Here is a 27,412-nt window from a genome sequence, read left to right on the forward strand (position 1 = left end):
TCTAAGTGCGACGGGAAGGCGAGGAGAAGCTGGGAGTGACGCCTCTGAGCCGCGGAGGATTGTGGGAGGAGGTTGTCTCCAATTTCTCCTCCCCCGCTCCCCCCCGTCCCAGCCAAGATGTCTGACATGGAGGATGATTTCATGTGCGATGATGAGGAGGACTACGACCTGGTGAGGCGCAGGGAACAGAACTCTGGGGCCGGAGGTGGCTTCTGGCTTTAGGGGCCGGGGCGGCCGCGGCCTTCCCCCGTTGAACATGTGCTCCTTCCAGCCTCTCCCGGTGCAGTGACAGGACGAGTTTACCTCCTCCCCCTTCCCGCACCGGGCCCGGGCCCTGCCTCTCCAGCATGGGGGAAGGGAGGGTAAAGGAGGCAGCGAAGGGGGTCCCGAGCATTGCGCTCCAAGTCCGAGCGCCTCCTGCGTTTACCCCTGGCCTCCAGCGTCCGGTTCTCTATGCCTCCTCCCTCTTCCCTACCGCGCGAGCCGCCTTGGGGACCGTGCAGTGGTCTAGGCCCCGGCGATGCCCTTTCGGGCCCGGCATTCTCGGCCCCTCTTATTCACACTTGAATTGAGCGGGTGCGAAATGCTGGGAGAGGGGTCCGAAAACTAGGAGGCCTTACTGCTCCCAGGCCTGACAGCGAAAAGCCACTTGTGAGTCTCCTGGAAACAGAGCTTAATTAGTCTTGTCCAGGGTCCGTTTTGGTTTAAGGTAAAGGTGCAGTGGAGAACTGAGAGCAAGGCTAGCTTTAAAAAAAGTAGTTTAACTACTTGTTTAAAGAGAAAAGCTGGTGAGGAGGTTTTGCGTTTTGTTTGTTTGGGGTTTGGCGAGTGGGGTGGTATAAGGGGATTGACACATTGGCTTTTATCTTGACTTAGTAATTTCCCCATATTCAAAGTTAAAAATATCAACAGTGTAGAACTAAACGACTTTCTGTAGCTGAATGGTGATTTTTAAAGATTCAAGGTTTAATTTATGAACAGATTTACAGGTTTTTAAAACTTCACTAACATTTCAAGTTGATATTCAGAAACATTACCTGTGTGGGAACTAAGAAAGATTATCTGGACCAAGAATTAGCGTCAACTTGGCTTTGCTTTTTATTTGGGGGTGTTTTTGTGCATGGTTCTTGTATGTTATGGTGATGCTGCATTATCGTAAAGTTATGAAATAGATGCTTAGGGAAGTCTGTCTCATATTTTAAATGCCGGAGAGTTCTAAAGATATTAATATATCATTTTGAATTAGTGTAAATCTTTGTATCGTCGTTTCCAATTAATCTTGCCCTTTTAAAAGAAGGCATATTTGCAAAAGGGAGAGGGAAATGCTTGTTATTACCTGAAATTTATAGTAGAGGTGTTGATAATTCTTAAACGCAGAGTTTTGCTAATAGTTAAGATTTCTGCCTTCCATTTTGGTTTCTTCAGATCAAGCCAGTTTTAGGCAGTGCCCTAAGTCCATTAAGAATATGTTACTTGTAATATTTTGTGCATTTTTATTTATTACATGTTTACTTATATTACAGGTATTTTTTAACTACGGAAGTGTTTCTTTTAACTGTTTTAACTAGTGTTTTTACATGTTTGTGCCTATCTGTTTTCTAAGCAATAGTTTTTTGAATGCATGACTTATTAGCACTATGAGTGAGACTCTAATGTAAGAATGACAATGAGAATCTTACTGTCCCATGAAGTACTCAGTTCATTTTCGCAAGGATTTTAATTAAACATACATGATTTAACTTGGCTATGTTTCTCCAGCCTTTGAGGGCCTACAGTACATGTACAATATAAAATTGAACATGTAGTTTTAACCTTTTTTTAAAATTTCTTAACCAAAAAAAGTAAGATTTTACACTACCACATGCAATTAAATAATAATTCCCCGCTCCAGCATTCTGTTAAATAGTCCTCCCCCCATATATCTCTTTCATAGATATCATATTAATTTATTTTTTACTTCCTTAGTTAATTTCCTTAAGCCACTATGTTTAAAAAAAAAAAAAGATGAAGAGGGCTGGTTGACATTTCATGCTTACATGTTGCCAAAAGAAAAGTTGTTGTTGTTTTTGTTTTTTAATAGTTATTTGCCTGGGTCTTTTCTGTTTGTTTGTTTCTTAGGATTTAAAGAGTCAGAATTGACTTGCTGTTTTAGGGAAACTTCTTTTTTATTAAAAAATGTATTGTTTGTTGGAAAGTTTGCCGTCACCTCATTTTAGTCAAAATGTTAACAAGAGCCATGAGTACCCTAACTACAGATATGTTCAGTATATATTTTATAAGTTGTCTGTTGATAAATTTTAATACCCTAAATCACTTCTTGTTCTTGCCCAATCTAGTAGAAATAGGTAGTTAGGATACCACTGGAAAAAGTAAAAATTTGTTTCTAAAACTATACTGTTTTATCAAAAAAAGTAAATAATGATTTGTGCCCAAGAGCTAAACGAGAATTAAGTTGGTTAAAAAAAGAAGAAACAAACATGAAATCAATTCAATATGCTTGACCTCTTATTTCTAAGATCTTTTTGACTTTTATTTGAGGCAGAAGCAGGCATTTTCTAAGCATAGGAGTGAATGGAGAAGTAGAAGACGGTACTGGTAAATGTCTTTTAATCCAATGGTAATTTTACAGATTTATATACGATAGTGTTAATAGTAACAATTAATAATAATAAGTAATAACTATAGTGCCATTCATTAAGTTAATAAAGCCCTTGATAGATAAGTTAACTGTATTGTAATTCCACAGTTCAGCCATTCTAGCATGAAGTTGATTAGTACTTCTAATAATCTTTTAGAAAGGATTTAAGACAGACTGATTTCATATCAAAAATTATTCTTTAGTAGTTCCTGTTATAGGTATTGTATATTTGAATTTAAATGTTATTATTAGAAAAAAAAATGTTGAAAAGGTAGACTAATTCTACTTGGTTAGGTATACTACTGAAATGCGAGCCTCATTATAATCACCTAGTCAGGTTTATAGTTGTGATTTGTGAATGAATGTTTACTAGTATTGTTATTCTTGTCTTAATAAATAGCTGTTTTAATGCCCTAGAAGTTTACTTCTTTTTTTCTGCTTTTTGGGGGGAGAGAGAAGAGTCTTAGCCATAGGATATCTTACAGAATCTCTTATTTGTCACAACTTTAACAAGATCAAACAAATGTCATGTATGTTATAAAGAACCTTAGAACATGGTTTAGCAAATTAAAATATAACACTTCCATTTTTTAAAAAGATTTTTGAATTGACATGAATAGAATATACACTTTGAAAAAGAAGTAGTAGATTAATATAGGACAGGGGCAAAAAATAGCTTCAGGGATTTGTGTGTTTAATATTAAGACATTCACTTGTCACTCATTGTACATATAAGGAACTTGGAGGTTATAGCTTATTTTATTCTGAGACTGTTGTCTCAATCACTTGCAAGCTTGACAAACAAAATGTTGGGGATCTTTAAGAACAGATTTTCAAACAATATACTTTTTGTGGTCTGGGCCATTGTTTTTTATGCTGTACACACATTGGGAATTCTGCATGTAGTCTTCACAAAGATGAAGTTTGATTATACAGTTGAGGCTTAAAAGAAACATGACAGGGAATTCCCTGGCAGTCCAGTGGTTAGAACTTGGAGGTTTCTTTGCCGTGGGCCCAGGTTTGATCCCTGGTCGCAGAATTAAGATCCCACAAGCCTCTCAGAGTGGCCAAAAAAAAAAACATGTTTAATTGTAAATAATTGGAAACACCCCCTAAATTATCAATAGTACGGGAATACTATTAATACTAATAAGGTAATAATAAATTATGATATATCCATGTGATGGAAAGTATGTCAGCATTTCAAACCATGCTTCTAAAGAATATCCAATGATATGAAAAACTTGATAAATTAGTCAATACTCTTGGGTGTAAGGGAGGACAGGAACACATGTCACACTAGCTTAAACTAAAAAGAGTGTGTATTGGCTCACGTCACCAGGAAGTGTAAATATGGCAGGATTCATGGCTCAGATAATGATGCTGGGTCTTTTTCTGTTTCTGTCTCTCTTCCTGGGCTGCTTTCCTCACTGTATTGGCTTAATTGCCTTCACATTATATCACAAGATCTTGTGACATAATGTGTTATCTTCCTAGTATTATAACCCCAAAGGCAAAAGAGTCTTCCTTGCTAGCTCTAACAGTGAAACCCTAGGAAGAACTTTTATTGATTCACCCTAGGCCTGCATCGCCCTCTTCAAACCACTCAGTCACTGTAGAGAGGGAGGATAGGTTGCTTGCCCTGCCCTGTGGGAGGAGCACTATAATTGAAAACCCTCACCTAGGAGAGGAAGAGTCGGTCACCATTGCTGTGCACATAGTGAACACATGTCCACTATAAATATGTAATCCATATTATGATTTTATTGGGTGGGGCTAAAATTTATTTTGCTGGGTGGGAAAAATATAGAAAAAATGTCTGGAAAATATGAAAAGTGTCAGGAAAATTAAAATGTGTTTCTTTCTTGCAAACCTTTCACAGTGAACCTGCATTTTATTGCTGGGGGGAGAGGGGATGGTTTACAGGGTACAAATGAACAGAAATCTTACTTTGATCTTGGCGGGGGGGTGGGGCACCAAACAGTGATTTTTGTCATTGCTCAGAATTTTTTAGAGTTCTTCAGAACCTGAAGCATCTAGCTTTTTAATATAGGTAATACATGCACGTGGTTCAAAAACATGAAATGTTAAAATAAAATTTCCATTTTTGTTCCCTATTTGCCCAGTTCCCATTTCTCCCCATAGGTAACCAAATACACATTTTTATCCCACTCTCCTTTTTTAAACCAAGATGTAGCATATTATATATATTGTTCTACACTTGGTTTTTTAATTTCTCTTGGAGATTATTTTATAGAACTATGCAGAGAGATTACTTACTTCTTTTTATAGCTGCATTGATTGCGTGGATGTACCATACTTTATTTAACCAATTCTCTATTGATGAGAATTTGGCCTGTTTCCTTTTGCTGTTGTAAACAGTGTGCAGCTTCTTTTTTTTTTTTTTTTTAAACTTGAGCTATAGCCAAGTTTTCTCCATTTTATAGGTGTCAAAAATTGTGTGAGTCGGGTTTGATAAATAAGTTGGACCCTCAAACTGGATGATGCTGTTTTAGGTTGGAAACATCTAACTTAAGAATTTCAGAAGTGTTACTTAATAATCCATGTCAGTATAATTGGAATAATTTACCAGTAATTTACCACCTCTTAAAGTTACTACTTTAAAGAACATTGGTTTGAAATATAAGTTTGGGTGTATTTTCTAAAAGGCCTGTTGCATTACCTCATAGGTGTATCCTATATAATGAAATTAGAGAGGTTCAAACAAGGATAACTAATGATAAGGATGTCATTATAAGATCTCCCATAAGTAATGAGAGACAGCTCTTATGTGCTAACAGTGAGATAAATTTTTTCACCCCTAATGTAAATCTGTAAAGTATGAATATCCAACAGAGTAAATTTGTACTTGTGTACTATGTCCCAAAATGAACACATGGATCTCAGCAAGAATTAGAGATCAACCCCCATAATTGACAGGAGAGGAACTGAAACATCCAGTGTAAGTGACTTACCTAAATTTACGTGACAAATTAGTGGCCAAGTCAAAACTAGAGCCCAAGTCTAATGACTTTAATGATGTCTTGTTGGAAAATTTAATTTGAAGACTGAAAGTTTAGGACAGATAAAAGAATATTCTGATTTATACCATTGACAAATTAGGATCCATTACCTTGAGTGAAATTTTTTAAAGTTTGGTTAATTTTATGAATGGCTAAACCACAGTTGGCTACCTAGGGCTTGGATTAAATCTCATCCTTAAGAATAATGAGACTTTGCTCTTTGCCCTAGATGCCCAACATCTAGTATAGCTGTCTAAACATGGTCAAGCCTTGGGAAGCATTGTTAATGGTGAGTCTTGTTTTCCTAGAGCACATTTCTTAAGACCTCTATTGGCAAGAGACACAAGTACATGAACTATGAAACTGACCCTGTTCAGCAGTGGCTACATTCCAACATAGAGTCAAAATTGTCCCTGCCTATTGTGTGTTGTGTTATTTTGGAACATTCACCCACTTTTCATTTCAATTAAGCAAACACTTACTGAGCATTTTGTAATATACCAGGCTCTGGGGATACCAAGATGAGTAAAAGTAAGTTCTTGCTTTTGAGAAGCTCATGGTGGGGCGGGAGAGGGGAGGTGGGAACAGCAAACACACAAGACTCCGTCTTAGAGACATGCATGTCATGTAGAAGCAAGACTGAGGAGAAATTTTATTTTGCTAAGAAGAGTTGGAGAAAGAATCACAAGGTAAGCCTTGATGAATACCTTTCTCAGGAGTGTTAGGGGTGGGGAGCATCATAGAAGAAAATTGGGAAGTTTGTTGGAAGGGGCGGTGGATTAGAATTCCTAGGAGAGAGACCAGTGTATGCCAAAGCAGAGATGTTGAAGTGCATGGCATATTTGGGGGGAAGAAAGAATAGATTTGGTTGGTGTAGATGGGTACGTAATTGCTTTGGGAAGATGTCAGGACATGAGTTATTATGTAAGTGGGTTGGAACTATTATGAACTTTAGTGGATTTTTTAAAATCCCTTTAACACTATTCAAGTGCTTGCTTTTTCATATATTGCTTAAATTCTTTGTTTTTTTTAAAGCATTCTTAATATGTAGGTTAAAATTTCAATTTCTCTTTTAAAAACGTTTCATTTATACTTTTATAAATTATAGTTATCACCTCTTCATCTGACATAAGGGAATTCAGTTAGCAATATTTATTTAATACTTTTCCTATATTCCCTATTTTGACTAATGGTACTGTGTGTAACCAAGTCAGCAATAGTCTTTAGAGATAACTTTTCCCCTTTCTTGTGTCCATGTGATGTGTCCTTTTTATTTTACATCCTTAACATCGCATATATTTATTCTATCCCCTTCCTCTTCTCCCTGTTCTACTACTTGGATCAGACCTTCATCATGTCTTGGCCAGACTGTTGTAAGAGTATCCAGTGGGCTACTTCATTACTACCAGAATGCTCTTCCTAAAACACAAGTCTAATTCCCTATAAAACATTTTAGTGCGTCTCCATTTGATCTAAACTCCTTGCTAGACTTGTACAGTTCTACTGTCTGATCCAGTTTATCTCTTACCAGCTCTACACACATCCTGTGTTTCAGCCCAGTCAGACTATTGATGGTTCTTCCAAATATGCGATGCCATTTCAAGCTTCCATGCTTTTGCATAGTTAATTGTTTTATTTCCGGTGCCTTTTCTCATCCCTGGGAACTTCTATTCCTACTTTTAGACCTGGTTCAGGTAACTTTTCCCTCTTCTAACTCATTCAAGAGTAGTTGATTACTCCTCTTCTGAGCTGCCACTGTGCCTAGTATGTGTCTCTGTTACTGCTTTTATTGTGTTATATTGATGTTTCATTTGCATATCTGTCTCAGACCATGAATAGCTTGATGGGAAAGACTTAATTTGCATTTGTTGAGCAACATTTAATTGCTGGTTTATACTAAAGATCATTATCATTGAGTGTAAATAATAGATATAAATAATATATAATAGATATTCTACACAAAAGAATTATTCTAAAGACTTCTCAAAATATCTTCAGTGTAAAAATCATGCCAGTGTAGTAAGTGAATAGTTTGCTGTAGCGTATTTTGTATTGATGGTGTGATTCACTGAGCTGCAAATGACAGGTTAGTGATGTCATGGAGGCTGCAACATGGTGTTGCAGATCATAACACGGGACTGCCTAATTATAAGAAACCAATCAGTAACGTATCAGCTGTGCCAATTCTCATGTATTTATACATTTCAGCAGTAACACTTAAGAATTGAATTGCAATTATGCAAAAAATATTATACATTTCACTTCTTAACGCATGTAATATGAAAAACCAAAAGAACATATTCACAAAATGCTGAGGGCTGGATTAAGTCTTATCTCAGTTGTAGTGATTTGGGGGAGTTATGTAGAAGTTAGAAATATCATTAGCTGGAGCCAGTCAGTTCCCAGAAGTTGCAGGTAGTCAGTCTTGTACTACAAGAGACATTCAGACATGGTAGGAAATGTAAAGGTTCCTGCCTTCAACAATGTTATAATCAGTTCAGTAATTTCCAGTAATTGAAGTTAACCTTCTGGCAACTCCATGTCCTACTCGTGTGTGCCTCTCAGCTTCTACTTACCTCATATCCTAGTCAGATTTTTTTCCTAATCCGTTATGGGCCAAGAAACCAAAAATAAATGGGCTTTGAGTAAGAGTCCAGATTCTTAGACTTGGTGATAGATGTAAATCAAAGATATTTTGCTTCCAAGTTGAGGGGTGCATTCTGAAGATTTGGGTTGCAGAAGAGTCATTTTCTGGTTCTAGCTATTCCCATATATTATTGAACAGTTACTAGAGAATAACTGAGAAGAACTGATTTCCAAAGGTGTAGAGTAGGTTTTATAGCTATGATTCTTTACTCCAAGTCTTACCTGAGGAGGTGACGCTTAAGCTGTAATGATATGCAGTGATTAATGGGATGAAGAGAGGTAGAAAGAAAAAGGAATGGCATGTAAAGGTGAGAACAAGTTTGGCAACTTGTGAGGTAAGGCCAGGGTGGCTGCAGCAAAGTGAATGAGGGAGAGCTTGACGGGAGATATGGTTGGGTGCATAATCGAGTCACATTTTGGTGATTTTTGAACTTGATTTTAAGAGCAATGGGAAACCATTTTTGAGAAGAGGAATGAGATAATTTACATGTTATGAAGATTATTCTGGCTGCTTACCCTAAGAAGATTGGAATTTGAAAGTTTAAAAGGAGAATGGGAAGGTTATAGTCTGTGGAGAGATGAAAGTGGCGTGGTAGACTAGGGTGGTGGCGGGGTTGGGGGGGAGTGGATGGACTTGGGATTCATGTTCAAGGTAGAATCAGTAAGGGCTTTTTATGTTCCAGCGGTATGATTGCTTTTAGCTGTTTAGCTACCTCCCGTTACAGTTTCGTGTCTGCTGTTCTCTTTTCCCCTTTCTTGTTTTGTCCAGCATGCAAACTCCCATTTGCAGAGTACCAGTGTTTCACAGGAAGTATCTTTATACAAGGAAATAATTATCCTCCAGAGGGCGCACATTACAAAGCCATTGTGGTCAGCTAAAACTGATTCTATACTAAGATCAAACACCTCCCTCCATCTACTGGTCATAGGAAAAATTTGTCTTGTGTTTACCTATTTTTGAGCTTTCTAACACTACACTCATGCACCTTTTTTCTTTCATGTGCCTTTATGAGACAATACAAAATTTCTCATAAGTATCTGCAAAAAAAGTTTACCTGTACTTGGATTTAGAAATAGCTGTTCTTGTCTTTTTCTGTTTACTTTCAGGCACAATTCTGAATTTGGCATAAACTTGCCCTTTGTAATGACTCGTAGCTGAAGGAAATAATCTCTCTTCCTAAAATAATAGTTTTTACTACACTAATTTTATGTATATTTTATAATCCTCATCATTAAATTGAATATCATATCCTGGAACTATTTTAAACTCTTGTTTAAACTGCTCCACAAAATAGTGTTACTCCAGTTTTTCTTTGTGCTTTATTGTTCCATAACTAGGTACTGAATTTATGTGATGAAAAGTCACATAAAACTATATAAATAAATTTTGTTTTATTTATTTTGATTTGTTATAAAACTAAAGTATGTTAATATAACTAAACAGCTGTTGAGTAATGTGGAATGCACATAAAGCAAATATTCTTATAAACATAGTTATATTTAGTAATAGACTACTCTGCTATATATAGATTACCATCCTAGGTAGTTAGGCCATGTTAGAATAATGAAATTTAGACTTAGGGAGTAGCAAATACTAGATTATGGAACTAAAGATGAATAGTTAACATTTACATAATAATTAGTATTTACATTGATTTTTCTCAGGTTCCATTATCAACAAAAGGTTAACCACCTCAGAATTGAAGATCATAACCAATATTTCTTTACAATTTGCTTTTGTGTTGATTCTATAGAAATCGTAGTTTTGACCTGAAGGAAAGAAATGATTCTACAGTAGTTCAAGACCCCCGGTGGTTGCCTGAAACCGAGGACAGTACTAAACCATATATATGCTATGTTTTTTCCTATACATACATACCTATAATATAGTTTAATTTATAAATTAGGCACAGTAATAGATTAACAAGAATAATAAAATAGAACAATTATAACAATATACTGTAATAAAAGTTGTACAAATGTGGTCTCTGTCCTTAATCAACTCCTTCAGCTTTGCCAGAAATGTGACAATGACTTCTTCATTAGCAGATGTAGCCTCTCCAGTAATTTTTATATTTTTCAGTCCAAACCTTTTCCTGAAACTATGCAACCATCTCTTACTTGCAGTAAATGGCTTGGTGTCACTCATTTCAGGGAACCCTTTGCTGAAGTCTTTGTATAGGCTCAATGTTTTCTGGCATAATACATTACCATCAGTCAGAACATGTTTTCTGTTCACGTCCTTCACCCACAAATTTAATGCCTTTTTCATCTTAACTAAGTACTTTTCACACACTTCGGCCGTAACTTCTGCAACAGCAAAGCTAGCACAAATTTCTTTTTTCCTTCACAATTTCATGGATAGAAGATTCGTTCTTACCATGGATCTTAGCAACCTCAGCATACATTTTTTTTCTTTTCCTTAAGTTGAGAACTGTCACCTTTTCAATTAAAAGAAGCACTTTATTAGGGCCTCTCTTTGGCATATGTGAATTTCTACGTTTGAGCTTTGGGGCCATTATTAAGTACAGTAAGGGTAACTTGAACACAAGCACTGTGATACCACAATAGTGGATCTGATAACTGAGCCTGCTGTTAAGTGACTCACAGGTGGGATATGCTGGACAAAGGGATGATTCACATTCAGGGTGGAACAGAGAGAGATGGCAAGAGATGTTTTCGTGCTACTCAGAATGACTCACAATTTAAAACTTATGAATTGTTTATTTCTGGAATTTTCCAGTTTCCATACCTCAACTGATGGAGCAACTGAAACCATGGAAAGTGAAACCACGGATAAGGAGGGACTACTGTATTCTGCTATCCACTTGATTTTGGGTTTTCCCCTTGTTATTTAAATAATGGTTAAATATCAATGGGATTTCACCTATGTAATTAAATTGTTTTGTTTTTTATAAATGTGTGGATTTTCTCTTAACAGTATTCACATTTTAGCAATGTGTGAGTTTCTTTTCTTTTTTTCCTTCATTTTAATATCTCTTTCTAACACACAGGAATACTCTGAAGATAGTAACTCTGAGCCAAATGTGGATTTGGAAAATCAGTACTATAATTCCAAAGCATTAAAAGAAGATGACCCAAAAGCAGCATTAAGCAGTTTCCAAAAGGTTCATATTTTTTCTGGCTGATTCTGTGTCTTATATTTTTCTAAATGATGTCTTATATCAAGTAAATTCCAAGTGATTTTATCTCAGTAATATGTTTGGATACTTAGTGATAATCCTGTAAAATAAGTTTGCATTATGCAGCAAAAGCAAATATTTCAAAAGGGCTATCCTTTTGTTTTTTCCAATCAAGTTATCTATAGAGCAGGGCCATTGTCCTGAAAAGCTAGTATGGTTCTGGCAGAAAGAGAACCAACATGCTGGTCAATAGTTACTATCCCTGCACTCGTGGTCCTTTGTCTTTTGGTGACAAATCACACAGGTGTGGTTTCATTATTAAATAGTGTGATTTCTTTACTATTGATAAACTTTTGGGTTATTCTTACCAGCGGATTATTCAGAGGAATAAAAAGTACTTCTGGGATTGTATAATCAAGAAGTAGTTCTTATTTAATCTTTTGTTGAAGAAACTTCAAAATAGGCTCACTTATCCTTAAGTAAGCATTTTAAGGCTGGTTTCTTTTCTTAAACCTATTAAAAATGACATTGAGAACTAGAGTTCTTGGGGCAGTGTTTTTCATGCATATAATGTAAAGTTAGTTTACAACTTCAGTATTGAGTGTCATTAGAAAATAACGGTATTAAATTATACTGGAAGTTTCTTCTTTTTTTAGGTTTTGGAACTTGAAGGTGAAAAAGGAGAATGGGGATTTAAAGCACTGAAACAAATGATTAAGATTAACTTCAAGTTGGTAAGATTTGTTTTGAGAGGAATTAAACTGTTAATGAAATTCTGTACTTAAAAACCTCATGGCACTGCAAAAAAAAAAAAAACCTCATGGCAACAAAATGTCATTATATCTACTTCTCTAAAATAATTCTGTTGATATGTTTCCATATTTAGCCTACTTTTCATTTGTGACTACAGTAGTACTAAATTTTAAAAATTCTGCATAGGATACAAAGTTTTCTGTTTAAGAAAACTTATCTTTTCGATACATGGGCAGTATTTAGCTGCATTATTAATAGAATGACTTTTCGCTGCCAGGCTAGCTCAGTCAGTAGAGCATGAGACTCTTAATAGAGTGACTTTTCAACAAACTATTAGTGTTTATTTAGGAGTTCTGAGGTTCTACTTTTTATTACAAAATGTTCCTCTTCCACTGATTAGGGCCAAAACCTAAAGAAATCTACTACTATCTTAACATACTAGCAGTGGTTTAGTTTTTGAGCCCGTTTAAATGTATGCCACCCGTAGGATTTGATTTTTACCATTTTACCTTGAGCCAAGATGGGAAGCAAGTGAAAGGAGAGGATTATTTGTATTTTGTATTATTTTGCCTACCTTCCTTCTCTACCTTTTATTTGCTGTAGTAGCATCTCTGAATAAGTTGTGGTTTACAAGAGTAGTTTCAGCTTCCATCCCTGCCACCTCGTTTTTGAGTTAGATTCAGAGTCGGACTCATGTTTCTGTGTAGTCCTCTTGGGCAGTAAAAAGTTGGAAAGGTTTGTTGTCAGCTGCTCTGTGCGTTCACCACTGCAAATAAAAACCAGTAAACCTAATCGTCCCTCGATCTTTAATTACAGTAACATAATTTTTGAAAAATTAGCTTTAAAGTTATTGTGGCATTAGGAAATGAAGTCAAAACTAACTTTTTGCTAAAATCCTGTTTCAGTATCAAGATATAATCTCAAAGTTGGGACAGTCATATTTCTGATTTCCATTTTGCTAGGAGATACGTTCTATAACTTGGGTTTTAGTGGCTCATTGAGAGGGTGTTACCTATTATTTACCCCCACGTGGTGCTGGTATACTTGGAAATGAAAGTAGTTTGATGTATATTGCTAAAGCTTTTCTCATTGTTCTATCTGTTTCTTCTCACCTACCCCTACTAGTTTTCTTTTTTGTAATTCACTTGCTTAGAACGTTTCAGGGAGTCTTCTCATGTTTTTCTTTTCTTGTCCTTCATGCTATATACCAGGGCAGAACATAGTCATAAGCAGAAAAATTACAGTGTCATTAGTTTATTCTTCACCCTAATAAATTTACATGTTCTGTTATTCAAGAAAAAAAGCATTATATCTGCCATTGCTCCACCTCTGTGATTAAAAGTAGAGTATATTGTTAATACCAATAAAGAGAGGGATTAACAGCACTTGGAGATTGTGGGTCTGTGGATGCAGGTTATAAGGTTAGACTTATAAGTTGACTTATATGATATGCTCTGAGGGATGATAGAACCCTCTGCCAAAATATTTAAGTGCTGGAAATTTCACTGATAGTCCTTTATTTCCTCAGATCTTTCATGTTTCCTGGAATAACCACGGTAATGCAAATAGTCCTGCAAGGAATAGCAACAGTAGCTACATCTGCTATTGAGTAGAGCCTTAGGTGGGAGGACTTTTCCCCTTTTTAGGGGTTGGGAGGACTTTTCTTGATAGTGGGATGAGTACCTGGGCTTGAAGAGATTCTTTCACTTCACATTTTAATATAAGAGCCTGCCAGTAATAGGGAGAGAAGAAATACATAACTATTGTTAGAGAGCTTCCTGATGAAGGGGTAAATTTTTAGGAAAGAATATTTGAAAAGTAGGACTTATTTCTATCTTTTGGTCTATGAATATTTTAGTAGTTTTTGTGATTTAAATAAATGTGCTTGCTGTGCCGTGAGGAACAATATCTGAAATTTGGAAAATCTGGAAGTGGTACTTTTTCAAAGCCTAACTTCAAAAATTTGATTCATTTACTGAGTAATCTAGTAATTTCAAATCTAAGCTAAAATGTTTATAATGTTTCTGTCATATAGTTTCTCTATTATTGAAAAACTATTATTTTTCAATTAGCTAGTAATATGTACTATAATCTTAATCATGTGTATATATCTTAGTAAATAAATATGTACCTAGTAATGCATTTTTCTTCCCTCACAGACAAACTTTCCAGAAATGATGAACAGATATAAACAACTATTGACCTATATTCGGAGTGCAGTCACAAGAAATTATTCTGAAAAATCCATTAATTCTATTCTTGATTATATCTCCACTTCTAAGCAGGTTAGATTCTGTTTTTCCTCTTAGTGCTTATCAATATGTTTATCATTTATACTAAGGCCTTTGTTGTTTTGTTTTTAAGGCCTAGAGGTTTTATTTAAGCAGTTATGCTCGTTTTTATTTTTAGTATGCTTTAAAAATAATGTGTATTTTATTCTTGATTACAGTACTAATTGTATAATATTAAAAGATTATAACCCTAGCTTAATCTCTTTAAATATCATCTTCAGATACTAACAATCTGCACACAACTTTTGCAGGCTTATATTAGACTCCCATACAGTTACTATCACAGTTCCTTCTAATAAACTTCATCAGCACTTAAGCTAGCCACCCTGAGCCGTGAGTCATAGGTGGTTTGTGTAGATTTGATTAGATAAAGATCCTTGTGAGGAGAACCTGTACTCATATCCATTAGTAATTGGCATTACTCATCAGGTGTTCAATAAGTGCTACTATTACAAAGAATAGGTGGATGATGGATGATGAAACTACAGTGGGTATGGGGAATGATAGTGCTTTCATTATTCTAGTCTTTGATTATTAAGAAAAGCAATGATTATTTTATTGCTGAGGTAATTTTTAATTGGACTGTTTGTTCATATTCTTTTAAGCAACATAGTCCTAAGTTTCAGCTTTCTTATGCTATGATATTTGAGCACAAGAAGTATTTTCTCTATCACTTAGCATTTCTTAGAACGTTTGATAACTTTCCGTACTCAAAAAATGTTCATCTCAGAATCAGCGTCTTTCATTCTGTCTTTTCTGCTAGATGTTGTTTTTATTTCTTGAGGCAGTTTATTTTTACTGTTTATACCTAAAATATATGTAATGGAAATAGAGGAAGATAAACTTATGTTCAGAACATTAACACTTAATGGCACTAATTCTAGAGTTCTTAAATATCAGGGGGCTTTTCTTAAGTGGAAAAATATTTTCTGAGTTTTACAAACGAGTGTTATCAAAACATTTTTTTGTACATTATTCATAAATGGTATGCCAGATATTGGGGGGGGATTAAGTAATTTAAAACTTTAAGATTGTGTGTTGCTTCATGCTATTATATGTAAGCTTTTTGTCTTTTTGAAAGTAAGTATAGATAATGGTTGGGCAACACTTGACTTACTGTGCGATCGGCAGTCGTGAATAAATAGGCAACCTTTTCTGAAAGCATCAAGCTTTCCTGTTCTCATGGCCCTCTTACCTCTTGATCCTGTTAAGTAGAGACCTAGAGAATCAGGTATTCAAACAAAGGTAGAGCCAGAAGCGGGGTGGGGGGGGGGGCAGAGGAGCTTATCATAATGCAAAAGAAACAGCAATTTCCATTAAAAAAGTCAGACTTATGAACTGATGGTGTTAGACTCAGCTAAAATTGTACTAGACTTTTCCCTCCACTCAACTCCAAGAGTTTACCAGTAACTTAAAAGCTTATAGTCCAGTTAATTGATTAGTGGCATTTATAGAAGAATTTTTGAGGGAAGAGGCTTATTCTTTGTTTCTTTAACAACTTACTTAGCGTTTGCCATATAGTAGGCACCAAGTAAGAGTTGAGTGCATAAGATACACACTATTAATAATAAACAGTACACGGGCTTCCCTGGTGGCGCAGTGGTTGAGAATCTGCCTGCCAATGCAGGGAACACGGGTTCGAGCCCTGGTCTGGGAGGATCCCACATGCCGCGGAGCAACTGGGCCCGTGAGCCACAGTTGCTGAGCCTGCGCGTCTGGAGCCTGTGCTCCCCAGCGAGAGAGGCCGCGATCGTGAGAGGCCCGCGCACCGCGATGAGGAGTGGCCCCCACTTGCCGCAACTAGAGAAAGCCCTCCCACAGAAATGAAGACCCAACACAGCCAAAAATAAATAAATATTAAAAAGAAAAAAAAATCACAACCCTAAGAGGTACAGAAAATTTAAAAAAAAAAAAAAATAATAAACAGCACACCTAGTTCTATGTGCATGTCATTTACTTTGCTAATATAGAACAAGTTATTAGATTGAAAAGGACAAACCTATACTACTAGAGCATTAGACATTTTCTGGGTTTTATTTTTTTTAACGCATAAAAACACATCTTGGCACTTTTTGTAAATTTGGTCTGTACTTTGCTAAGGTTTTGTTAATTTTGTGGACTGTCACAGACATTCAGTAAGATACAGATAGTGTATCTTATGTATATTAAAGTTCAAAGATGCACTTTTAGTTTGCTCAAATTAACTTTATTAACAGGTACAAATTTGCTGTTTACAATTATAGAATTCTGATTTTTTATGTCAGATGGATTTACTGCAGGAATTCTATGAAACAACACTGGAAGCTTTGAAAGATGCTAAGAATGACAGACTGTGGTTTAAGACAAATACAAAGGTAACAATTATAATTACATTTTTTTCTTTTGAAGAGTGGGCGGGTATCCTTGATAAACTCTATAGAGATGCACCTTCTGTTGAAACCTTTTAATTTTAATAATTTTATTTTTTTACAGCTGGGGAAATTATATTTAGAACGAGAGGAATATGGAAAGCTTCAAAAAATTTTACGCCAGTTACATCAGTCCTGCCAGGTAGCATTCTTTTATTTTTTCTTAATATTTCTTCATAATAAAAAAGCATAAGAAAAAATTGAATTTGAAACATTGTTTAGGGATGTTTTTGTTCAAGCATCATTGCAAAAATAAAATTTGGAAAATAAGTTACCAGAAAGCTAATTTTTTCTGAGAATTACATTTCTTCCTCCTAGTCCTAATTTCAATCCTTATCTTTGTAGAATGAGGCATAGGTATCAATAAATGAACAGACCAGTCATTAATACTAAGAATAAGCCTTTCATATTTAATTATGTACCCTATGAAAATTGGAAAGGATATTATAGACATACATCATAAAGATATTTTATATTCTAGTTTTCATGTATGAATCCTCTGTAACACCACTGTCCCATAGAACTTCATGTGATGTTAGGAACATTCTGTATCTGCGCTCTCCAATATGGTTGCATCAGGTACATGTCATCAAGCACTTGAAACGTGACTAGTGAGATGAAGGTACTGAGTTTTTAATTTAATTTAAATTTGGATAACCATGTGGTCTGGACAGTACACCTGTATAACTTTCTAAATGTGAGCTGTAATTTTGTATTTCCTTTTTTGTCTTGATCAATAAGTTACTTGATATTAGTTTAAATATTATGTAGAAATACTGTTTTAAATATTTTTATGCTCTTTCAATGCCATGTACTCTTATTTTAATTATATATTTTATTTCTGTGAATGGGTAAAAAGTTAATCAGAAAAGTGTTCTAAATCATCTGCAGATATTTTCATTTAATAATTTTACCTTTTTTTAGTTTTTAAGAACAGGAAAATGTTTTATATTTCATAATAGGTTTGGTTTATAAGGCAGATCAGTCATTTATGGATTGTTTCTTATCTATACATTCTTAAGGAAAGCTTAGTCTGATACATAACCAGCTGTGTGTTCACTTCCACATGAAATGAAAATGGTTGAGAAGGCATTTCTAATTTTAAAAAGTCTTACAATATATACGTAAGGAATATGAAAAAGCCCTCTGGGGAAGTTTTTGCTTGGTTTATTTCAGAACATAAGGAAAATGCCATCTGGATTGTAAATAACATTAAAGCATAGAGAGATGCATAATAATCTGAACGTACAGATTGTCTTACATATCGTATTTTTTAGTCTGGTTGTGACTCGTTAATGAATAACAAATAAAGGGAAGTTTTAAGTTGGAAGACCCAATAAATAATAAATTTTGGCTTTGTGTATGTCAGTGCTTGATATTATGATTATCTGACTGTTGACCATATTCTGTTTTTCATGGCCTGTGTTTTGTGGGGTGTTGGTCATCTTTCAAAGTCGAACTCAAATCTCCCCACCTTTGTTATTCCTTTGACATCCCCCAAGAGAATTAGTCCTTTCTCTTCCATTCTTGGCACTTGGTTCATACTTAGAGTTATTATCATTTATATTATAATTTATCTGTTGACAGATTGGTCTTCTAGGTTGTGAACTTTTTGAGATCAGGGACATTGGCTCATTTAAATTTGTATTTCCCCAAGGTAGACCCAGTACCTGGCACTAGGAAGGCACTTGGGAAGTGCTTTTGATTGAATCAGTGGATCTGAAGTAGTTGTGAAGATTTGGAGAAGACCATTCATAATCTCCTAGATAAAACAAAACATTGCAAATTTTATACATAAAAAAATACCTCTGGCCACTTTTTTCCTATTGAATGACTAGGAAATACAAAAATGACTAGAAAATGGGTTCCTTTTTGGCCATTGAAGGTCATGTTCTTAGTAATCTAGGTCCCAATTGAAATTTGTAATGCATTTTCCCACAGAATTAGTATTGTAAGTGTAAGGTTCTCAGGGTAACTCAAGTAAAAATCACTAGGTTGACTCTGAATTCTGTCTTGACTAAATGTTCATTATTTGCTTTCCTAGACTGATGATGGAGAAGATGACCTGAAAAAGGGCACACAGTTATTAGAAATATATGCTTTGGAAATTCAGATGTACACGGCACAGAAAAATAACAAAAAACTTAAAGCACTCTATGAACAGTCACTTCACATCAAGTCTGCCATCCCTCATCCACTGATCATGGGAGTCATCAGAGGCAAGTTTGGTTTGGAAAGGGTGGGCAGTGTCATGGGAAGATATCAAGGTGTCCTTACATATGATTGAATGACACTGAAGGTTGTTTGTTTTAGTGAAAATAAAAGGCAAAGTAGTGAAGTCGAAGAAATGATCTAGTCTTAGAAGGGAATTAGGATGAATTTTTGTCTGTGTAAAATTTACATCAGTAAAGATATTATTAAAAAAAATTCACCATCAGAAGTTCTATTGTTGAATTGTAATGATATATATATATAATTACTTTCTTTTTTAATGATTTATTTATTTTTTATTGAAGTATAGTTGATTTATAATGTGTTAATTTCTGCTGTACAGCAAAATGACTCAGTTATACATATATATACATTCTTTTTTATATTTTCCATTACGATTTATCACAGGATATTGAATATAGTGTGCTGTGCTGTACAATAGGACCTTGTTATTTATCCATTCTATATGTAATAGTTTTCTATTGACCCCAAACTTCCAGTCCATTCCTCCTTCCCCGCTCCCCCTTGGCAACCACAAGTATGTTCTCTATGTCTGTGAGTCTGTTTCTGTTTTGTAGATATGTTCATTTGAGGCTTTATTTTATATGAGTGATTTCATATGGGATTTGTCTTTCTCTTTCTGACTTACTTCACTTAGTATGATAATCTCTAGTTGCATCCATATTGCTGCAAATGGCATTATTTCATTCTTTTTTATGGCCAGGTAGTATTCCATTGTGTATATGTACCACATCTTCTTTATCTATTCATCTGTCGATGAACATTTAAGTTGTTTCCATGTCTTGGCTACTGTGAACTGCTGTGAACATAGGGATACATGTATCTTTTTGAATTATAAGTTTCTCTGGATATATGCCCAGGAGTGGGATTGCTGGATCATATATGGTAATTCTATTTTTAGTTTTCTGAGGAACCTCCATACTATTTTCCATAGTGACTGCACCAACTTAACATTCCCACCAACAGTGTAGGAGAGTTCTTCCCTTTCCTCCACACCCTCTCCAGAATTTGCTATTTGTAGACTTTTTAATCATGGCCATTCTGATTGGTGTGAGGTGGTACCTCATTGTAGTTTTGATAGAATTACTTTCTACTTCAACTGAGAATAAAGATTTGCAAATGCTTGTTTGGCTGATGTTTAATGAAGAGCTTGCTTTTAAGAATTAAAGTATGTGCCCTTTACACACTTCAGGAGCTATTTCAAGATATAGAATTAAAAGACTGGAAGCACTGAAATAGTTTTCATTTGATTTTTATAAAGTGTTCAATCTTGTTATTATAGAACTGAAAATGTCCTCTTTTCTCCTGTTTTATTCTTTACAGAATGTGGTGGTAAAATGCACTTGAGAGAAGGTGAATTTGAAAAGGCACACACTGATTTTTTTGAAGCCTTCAAGAATTATGATGAATCGGGAAGTCCAAGACGAACCACTTGCTTAAAATATTTGGTCTTAGCAAATATGCTAATGAAATCGGGAATAAATCCATTTGACTCACAGGAGGTATGTTTGTGCTCTAATTCTTCATTTCTATCAGCTATCCCTTGTGAAAATAAATACATTCTTTCTTTGTACATACATAGTTAATTCTTCTTCTTTTTTTTTTAACTGTTTAGGCCAAACCTTACAAAAATGATCCAGAAATTCTAGCAATGACGAATTTAGTAAGGTAAGCTTTAGTATTTCAGTTAAGGTAAATTACCTTAAAGCAGTGAATAAATAGGAGAGAGGAGAGAACTTTTCAGAATTCAGTTAATACTCAGTGTTTGCTCTCTTGTATTTTGTCTTGAAGTATACCAAAGTTGATGACATTTTTGAAGTCATTTATTTTACTGTTTCTGTTAGTCACGAGATTTTATAAGTATTCATTATCTGTGTGAGTGTGTACACACACTGTTTTTCAGTAGAAAGCTGTAGAGGTTTTAAAACAATTTCACAGTGTTACAGTTTCTACCTGCCTTAATCCAAAATGAAATTATGAATTGGTCTACATTAGTCAAGAATTTTCAGTAAGACAGTTTCTTTACTTGTATATTTTCTTAATTGACACGATTAAAAATCACTTTAAATAAATTTGCCTCAGCTAAATTTCTGACGTAAGGAGCAGCAGAAGTGTCATACTGGTAAGAAATCTAAGGATTTATTGTTGCCTTTTGTGGAGAAAGATATGACTAATTATAGCTAATGACTGAAAAACCTGCCATAATCAATTAATATTAAACAAAATTAAAGAAAATGAAACCAAGCAAAGAGCCTAGAAAAGACCTGTTTTGGTAAAAGAAATCAATGAGCAAGAAAAATTTTCCTCTGGGCCAGGAATAGATGTAGCCTAGGCTTTAATGGGCTTTCTTTATAGAAAACTGAGGAACTTACTAAGTTTCAAGTCCATTGTTTAGATTGTACGGCTGAGTACCAAGACAGGAAGAATGTAGTTAGGGACATGGGGCAAGGTTGGGTTTTTTTGTTTGTTTTCAGGTACATGTAGGTAATTTAGATGACCAGACATTCTCTTAATAGTCTTTTTTTAATTTAAAAAAGTCCTGTTAGGCTATAAATTATGAGTCACCTACATATAAATTTTATATACCTGGAGAGAATAGCTTATTTCATAATATTGTTTAAGCTTCTATGTAAAATGTCCTCATTTACTTTGTTTTTATTTGGCTATGACTTTTACAAGTTCCTGGGCTTTTTGTTTGTTTGAAACCTTAATTTTAGCGGTAAAAGATAAGAAAGATTTTATTTTAAGGGGACTATGAATGGTTAGGGGGTAAAAAACCTAAACTGCAACATTAAAAAATCAGTTTCTTTTTTATTGTTTACTTCTTTAGTTTATCTTAATATATATTTGTTGAATTAAGTTGATTTTAGTTATGAAAGGAGGCTTCTCCATCTTTATTTCAAATAGTGTATTCTACCTACATTTGGCCACATTAAGAGATTATTCGTTTAGAGGTTAGCTTCATAATACTTTATAAAAAAATGTTTATTAAGTTAAATTGCTAAGCAACAGTTTAACTTTTAAAACTCTTAAAGAAATATTGAGGGAAAATTTTGCCCTAGACATTAATATTTTGTTCAAATTAAATTGGTTAAATGCATTAAATAGATTAAAGTACTGATTTATCAGACCTTTAAAAAGTAATGGCTATATTTGTATATTTATTACGTCTTACAATTTACTCTAGTGAAGCGTCTGTATTGGAACGCTAAAACTTATTTTAAGGATAAATTTTGAAAGAAGTGGCCTGTGGTGTCCCACATTTTGTGTAAGATTTTTTTTTTTAAGCCACTTAAATAGTGGAAGAATGTCTTTTGGTTAAAATATATGTGTGTGCAAGTGTTTTCACTATTTGAATACATCCTCCTATAGTATTATATATTACAATAATATATTTGGGGTAGGTAAGAAAAGTAATGCTTCCTAATTTTATCTTCCTAGTCAGTTGCCAGCAGAATAGAGGAAAATAATTCCTGTTGAAGCACTTGAACCACCTGTCCCTAACATGAAGTTACATTGCGACCCAACAGATGGAAGCACAGCAGAGGGCGTGCAGAATGGCTGATGATATGTCTTACATATAAAGCAGACAGTGGTGCCATGTCCAGAAGGTCGGCTTCTTCCTTCTCAGCACCTTTAGCAATCCCCATAGTGCCCCCGAGGGTAGATAGTAGACACCTCAGAGAATCGTGAAAGTAAATCAGCCTCTGGCCTTCTGCAGCAGTGTCCGTCACTCTCTACTGTGTGTGTGTGTCCCATTCGGCACTAATTATCTGCCACCAATCTTTCTGCTGTATAGCTCAGTGGAATTTTAAGGCTAGAGAGAATTGAGAATCACATGTTCCCTTTAAGAAGTTTTGGCAGTTGCTGGTACCTTTCTAGAAGATAAAAATTAGGAAGCTGCATTTCTGAATAACCTTCAGAGAGGATGTTCTGTCTTATATCCAAACTCCTCCATACAGTAGTATGCATGAAACCTGGTTTCTTAGGGATTAAACGCACAATTTAACCTAAAAGCAGCAAGCATTAAACAGTTATTAAACTGTTGTCAATTCTTAGCAATACCAAGATTTAGAGAAGATTTTAATTAGCTATGTATAAATATAATATTATAACCCCAGAAGATATAATTTATCTTTCCTTTATAAAACCAAAAGCATTAAAAAGGAAATTCATTTTATTTTCAGGAGGATACGTGTGTGTTTAATTCCAATTTCCATGACAGAAACTATAATATAATTTAGATTTTTGCATATAAAAATTGAGAAATAGGCTCTTTGGATTATCTGATTTAATATATGGCTTCTTCATGTTTGACAAAATTTATGCTTTTCTTTTTCTGTTAGTGCCTATCAGAATAATGACATCACTGAATTTGAAAAGATTCTGAAAACAAATCACAGCAACATCATGGATGATCCTTTCATAAGGGAACACATTGAAGGTATATTCTTTCTGCTGAAATTGTTACTTTCTTTGTTGCTGTCAAACAGTACTTCTTAATGGAGCTACATGGAATTAAGCTGTTTTTCTTCTGTTTATTGCAAAATATAGAAATGTTTCTAAATGCTGTCATGGAATGGAATATTCCTTAAAATTATAAAGCTGTTTTAAAGAAATCACTAGCCAATTTCATTTATTAATGTAATCAAGTTCTTATATGATGTCCATTTCATTTAAGGTGACTGTCCCTTTTACCTTCCTATTCTAATTTAGATACTGTTGCGTGTTTATTACTGATGTTGAAGTTCAAAGTTAATTTTTAGGATTTATTTTTGACAACAAAAGCTTTGAAAACAGCCTGTTACTGGTAATGCTGAGATGCTCTTACTTTGAAAACGTAGGCTAACACTGTACCAACAAACGTATGAGATTTTTAATAAGTTCTGATTAACAAAGATAAAAGTCGTCTCTTTGTTCTGGAACCACTTATACCTCCAGTGTTCCTACCTGTTATGGAGCTATTTGAGGGTTTTTAATAACCATTTGGAACAACTTATTCAAATTCTTAAATTCCAGATGCATTAAGAAAATCCAAAGATTAGAAGTAATGTTCTTTTGTTCCTCACCTTCCTTTCTCTTTCATTCAACAGACATTTTTAAAGTTCTTATTTGGACTTAGAATGATACTATATTTTGTGGGCATAGAAAATGTAGGAGTCTTGTGCATGAACTCCTATCTATTTTTTTTAAAGGACACTTACATGAAGAATTAGGGAAAATTGTAAAATCATTGTATAAAATGTAGTGCTCTAGGTTTTGAGAGAGCATAAAATAAGGAAGCTTGGCGGGTATAAATTAGAGCTTCTTGAAAGAGGAAACTGGAGAGGAAATGATGAGCAGTAAAGTATTACTGAGAAGGCAAGAGGATATTTTAAGTAGTATCACAACATGAGCAAAATCAGGGAGGTGGGAACAAGAAAAAATTATGTGAAAGGCAGCCTTTAATCGTACTGTGCATCTGTTGAACCCAGATGTTTTTAGACACAAATACCTTATGTTCTTGCTAGAAAGAAAGATGTATTTTGAGAAGATAAATGATATAGTTAATTAATATAACTTCGAAGTACATAGTGATTCATAAAGATATACAAACTAGTAAATACAAATGTGTTATTTTAACTTTTTTCTTTCAGAGCTTTTGCGAAACATCAGAACACAAGTGCTTATAAAATTAATTAAGCCTTACACAAGAATACATATTCCTTTTATTTCTAAGGTACTTTTATTCATTGATTTTAATATTTATAATTTGTAGTTATAAATGCAGTATACCTATCTTCTATTTAAAAGAGTAATTCTTGTTAACATTTTGTAATACTACGTTTTAAAATACAGCATAACTTAAGGTTTTTCCTTTTAGTTTGAATTTTTCTGTTTTCCTGGCATAAATTGAGTTAAAAGAAAAGAGAAATAAGGAATCATTAAGTTTCATTTTAAAGATTCCTCCAGCCTCAGAGAAAATTGTAGGAGAGAAAGTGGTTAAAATATATAATGGATGTATGGCTAACCCCAACCACAATAAAATTATAGCAGGGGTATACTTTTAAAGTTAACAAGTTGGATTTTATCAGACCTGTGTTCTCAGAAGTGTTTTGAACAGATAATGAAATTTGTTTTAAATTTTCTTTTTTAAGTGGTAGAAATGAATTTAAAATCAGAATAATTATATAAAATCATAAAGTCTTTCAAAAAGTTAATTAGTAGAATTATAATGAGTCTCTTGTCTTAGGAGTTAAACATAGATGTAGCTGATGTGGAGAGCTTGCTGGTGCAGTGCATATTGGATAAGTAAGTACTTGACTGTTTTGTACCACAAAATGTTTAGGACATAAAGTTTGAATAATGATGGCAAAGGTAACAGTTGAATTCTTGATTTTCCATAAAACTCTCTGGCTATGGTTTTCTATTAAAAGAGATATATGTGTGTGATGTCTTTTTATAAATGAATGATCATATTAAGCACATGATCTTTGAAAAAGTTCTAAAAGACTTTTCAAAAGGTTTCTCATTCAGTATATGGCCCATATACAGCTAGAGAATTATTTAATGGATAGTATTATTTTGTTTTTAAAGTTTAAGGTGTGATATATAATAGTTTGGAAATTGTATCTTTCTTAAAGGCAGTATGTTATTTAAAGCTTCACAAATTACATTTGCTCTTGATTAATTGGGTAAGTATATGCCTGTTGGTTCTTTCAATGAAATTGATGAAAGGTAGCTGAAATCTGGTTTCTGTCTAAAGTTTGAATAAGGTAGTGAATGTTAAATTAATGCTGAACTCAACCATTCAGTGTAGGCAGCAGCTTTTTTCTTTTGCATTTATTGATACTGTGACTATTTTGTGAAGTCCAGAAGATATGTTTAGTGAAAATGGTTTGTAGACATATCTTCTTTTATTTATTTATTTCCAGCACTATTCATGGCCGAATTGATCAAGTCAACCAACTCCTTGAATTGGATCATCAGAAGAGGGGTGGTGCCCGATATACTGCACTAGATAAATGGACCAACCAACTAAATTCTCTCAACCAGGCTGTAGTCAGTAAACTGGCTTAACAGAGAACAAGCTTTTACAGACATACTTAAGGCAACAGTGCAGAGATGTAACCCTTAAAAAAACTGGGAATGGCAAAACTACTGTCGGTTGATGTGTCCCGAAAATTATTGGAGTTATGGCAGAAGTGCTTTTTTTGATCAACTGGTTTGTGTTTTGCTGCTGCATTTATCCCAAGAAAAACAGCTTTAATCTCCAGAAGAAAACCAAAATGCCGTGGGATTTATGCTGTATTGACATCTTGCCCTAAAACATACAACATCATAGTAATTTGTCATGGGCAACATGACCAGAGAGAAGATTTTTGTCATGATTTTAAATACACTGACACGCTACTGTTGGTTAAATTTAAACATGTTTTACCTGCAGAAATTCTCTCACAAATAACCTGCAATAACTTGAAATGCATACCCTTTTGAACACTTCCTTTTCTCATGTATAAATTAAAATGTTTGCTGCATTTTGCAAAATGTCAGTTCTCCAAAAATGTGTCCGTATATTTCTGTACCTGCAGTGTAGTAAAGGTTTAGATGAAACCCCATAATTATAGTGGCATACTGTCACTTAGGTTTCAAGCAGCAAAATAAACAGTGCAGCTCAGAAATTGTAGTTTGGTTCTTGATGCGTTTTTATTACATGTGGGGTTTTTGTTTTGTTTTTTAGTACCTTAGAAATGTCAAATTATTTTTCTTCAGTTAATGATAAAAAGCCTGGGAGCAAATAAGTTGGTTATTTGCTTTCAAGTTTTTAAGGAGAATTAGTTTCTAACAAAACATTTGCATAGTACTTAACTTTGAAAGTGATACTTTAAAGGAATAAAATCCTTTTTTTTTTTTTAAGAATGATACTCCTTTTTAAAAGATTCTAACTCTCAGAATGTTCACTTTAAACAAATACGCCAGAATATAGACAGCTAAATGAATGTTACCCTGCATCGTGATCATGCTGGAAAATTGTTTCCTAATTCCAGCAATCTACCATTGCTCAAAACCTTTTGGGTTTTGCTCTTTGACAGTTGCATTCAGAGCTAATTTAAGTCACACACACTATTAACTTTATGATTGCATATTGTTAAAAAAAAAAAAAAGTATTACCCAACTTGATTGTTTTATATTTACCATTTTTGGGCACCAAATGTCTTTTGACTGTTTCCAAAAATTAAATCTCTTTGAGGTAGTAGTAGGAAGTATGCAACTGTCTTTGAAGGCGATCGCAAAAGAG

At 34.4% G+C, this 27,412-nt stretch overlaps 1 protein-coding gene across 3 annotated transcripts; it reads left to right on the plus strand.

Annotated features, from left to right (window-relative positions):
- Nucleotides 1-24: 24 nt before the first annotated feature.
- Nucleotides 25-26,800, plus strand: COPS2 (COP9 signalosome subunit 2). 3 transcript variants are annotated; one of them, XM_007170436.2, is made up of 14 exons: nt 100-171; nt 5,891-5,950; nt 11,322-11,435; nt 12,107-12,184; nt 14,363-14,488; nt 16,738-16,848; nt 16,967-17,044; nt 18,947-19,121; nt 20,458-20,636; nt 20,750-20,802; nt 23,481-23,578; nt 24,771-24,853; nt 25,367-25,425; nt 26,049-26,800. In XM_007170436.2, exons 2-14 carry the CDS (start codon nt 5,921-5,923, stop codon nt 26,191-26,193), a joined length of 1,329 nt encoding a protein of 442 aa, XP_007170498.1. In that variant the 5' UTR covers nt 100-171; nt 5,891-5,920; the 3' UTR covers nt 26,194-26,800. The 3 variants fall into 3 exon arrangements, with proteins under 3 accessions (XP_007170496.1, XP_007170497.1, XP_007170498.1); XM_007170434.2 differs by lacking the exon at nt 5,891-5,950 and having other exon boundaries at nt 25-171; XM_007170435.2 differs by lacking the exon at nt 5,891-5,950 and having other exon boundaries at nt 25-171; nt 16,759-16,848.
- The last annotated feature ends 612 nt before the right edge of the window (nt 26,801-27,412 follow it).

The sequence above is a fragment of the Balaenoptera acutorostrata genome, chromosome 3, assembly GCF_949987535.1.
Source record: "Balaenoptera acutorostrata chromosome 3, mBalAcu1.1, whole genome shotgun sequence".
NCBI classification, from domain to species: Eukaryota; Metazoa; Chordata; class Mammalia; order Artiodactyla; family Balaenopteridae; genus Balaenoptera; species Balaenoptera acutorostrata.